This window comes from Hyposmocoma kahamanoa, unplaced genomic scaffold (assembly GCF_003589595.1).
Source record: "Hyposmocoma kahamanoa isolate Upper Pololo Valley unplaced genomic scaffold, ASM358959v1 84, whole genome shotgun sequence".
Lineage (NCBI taxonomy): Eukaryota > Metazoa > Arthropoda > Insecta > Lepidoptera > Cosmopterigidae > Hyposmocoma > Hyposmocoma kahamanoa.
This window is the reverse complement of record NW_020654229.1, coordinates 2,989,235-2,991,125: the sequence shown is the minus strand read 5'-3', so window position 1 is coordinate 2,991,125 and position 1,891 is coordinate 2,989,235. Positions and strand designations below refer to the sequence as shown.

Sequence of the window (1,891 nt, the reverse complement as noted above, 5' to 3'; positions counted from 1 at the left end):
TCATAAAATGTTAGAATCCCCACATAGCGCCAATACTCACAAAATCCCCAATCTAGTTGAAATTCCCCGCAATTTAGGGAATTCCCCACAAATTGGGAACCCTGATTGTCATCCCAACTTTTTATCACCTTTTCTCTGGTTCCTGGCTATATCTATACTTATACTATTATCTATACTTTTTTTAACTCGGCCCTTTTGGGGTAAGTGTCTACTTTATATGCATCCACAAGCATATCCGCATGTAATTAAGTTAGGGAGTGTTTTGTAGTATTGTTTAACTGCCTCCGTGGCCGAACGGTTACCATACCGGACTGCCACGCAGAGGTCCCCGGGTTCGATTCCCGGGCCGGGAGAAATATTTGTATGGCCTACATTTATTTCTCTCGTGAGTTTGGGTGTAATTTGTGGTTGTCTATGTGTGTGTCCATGGCACCCGCGACACAGGGTTTCCCTAGTGCGGGGCTATGTTGAGTGTGTGCGTTATTTATATTTATTATTTATTTATTGTACCTGTGTTTTTATATACCTTTTTTTGTTACAGCCTTACCTTTCCTTTCTTTTCCTTTACCTACGGAATAAATTTTTGTACCGAAGTACGCTTTCAACGCGATGTTTTGCGCGCGTTTGAATCGATTCACCACAGTGCGTCTGAGGTGCGTATACGCGCAGGTGACGCACGTTTACGGCGACGTAAACGCGCGTATATTTTCTTAAAATTGAAAAGGGACCACTGCAGAGGTACCCTCTTTCCAACAATAAATCATCAGTTCCACAATATATACATGTATCTATATACGTGGAACACATTTTGCCTACCTTAGATTATAACAAACTAGTGAAGTCATTTAACAAATAATTGTAACTTTTTCATAAAACCCACGAAGTGCAAATTGGCACCCACGCCACGGCCTCAGCTTGAGAGGCAGTAGGTAAAGAGCTAGAACTAACGGTGAGTTGTAGAAGTTGTTTCTTTACCTTAGCATCGTTGTTAATTGTTCTTACGATCGCTTTCCGCTTCAGTGGAGGAGTTTCAACTGTTTTTATTTCGTAATTTTCAGCATCAACAAATTCTTCATCTTCATCATTGCTGTAAATACCTTTCATTAGGTCTATGTCGGTTTTGGTGCTGCCCGAGATGCCAGAGTCCTTTGAAGAATTCTGACTCTGAGTACTTTGCTTGGGTGAATGGTGTATTGCTGGACTACGATCTGTTGATATTTATCAGAAATTACAATATCATAATAGCAATTTATGCAATCTACACGCCTGTCCATAACAGTTACAGTGTCACTCAGAGCTTTAAACTGCAATGATCTAAGGGGCACTACCCTGAGACACGAGTTGACAAGTCCCTTCAAAATCGAAACATTACTGTTGACACTTAGAATAATAACGCATAGAATGATGGTTTCATACCAAACGAACTGTCACAAGTCAGGCAAAAATCAAATTCATGTAGGCGTAAGCAACTTGTATCTACGCTCGTCGGCACGCACACAAATATACAAATATGATGTAAATCGACCACCTGCCGATCATTAACATAAAGTAGTTTTACAGGTAGTTGGTCTCATTAGAGATCATGGGATGTGGCAATAGATCATTGGAATTGCGGCTAGAGCGTATAGTTTTTTCATTTTTTTTTGTTCCAATAAAAAGTTAGTAAAGAATAATCCGATGCTTCGAGTTGAAAAGAAAAAAGTCGTGTGTAGATCAGTAACGTCGCCATATTCACCGTTCGCTTATTACGGTTTTTTTTTCAGTTAATCACTTTTTAACTAAAAACTTTATATTAAGGGATTGTAGTAAAGTAAAGTAAAGTGGGTGGTCGATTTATGGAATAACATTTCCCTGAAAAGTGTAGTATAAGTAGTATCTATTTTATGTTTGT

At 39.1% G+C, this 1,891-nt stretch overlaps 1 protein-coding gene across 2 annotated transcripts in view; it reads right to left on the bottom strand.

Moving 5' to 3' along the window:
* The window catches only part of LOC113234492, a 24,352-nt gene that overhangs the window by 8,892 nt on the left and 13,569 nt on the right, over positions 1–1,891 (bottom strand). For both annotated transcript variants that reach the window (XM_026469827.1, XM_026469828.1), the window contains one exon: positions 976–1,208. In XM_026469827.1, coding sequence (XP_026325612.1) covers positions 976–1,208 — 233 coding nt within the window. The remainder of the gene's footprint in view (positions 1–975; positions 1,209–1,891) is intronic.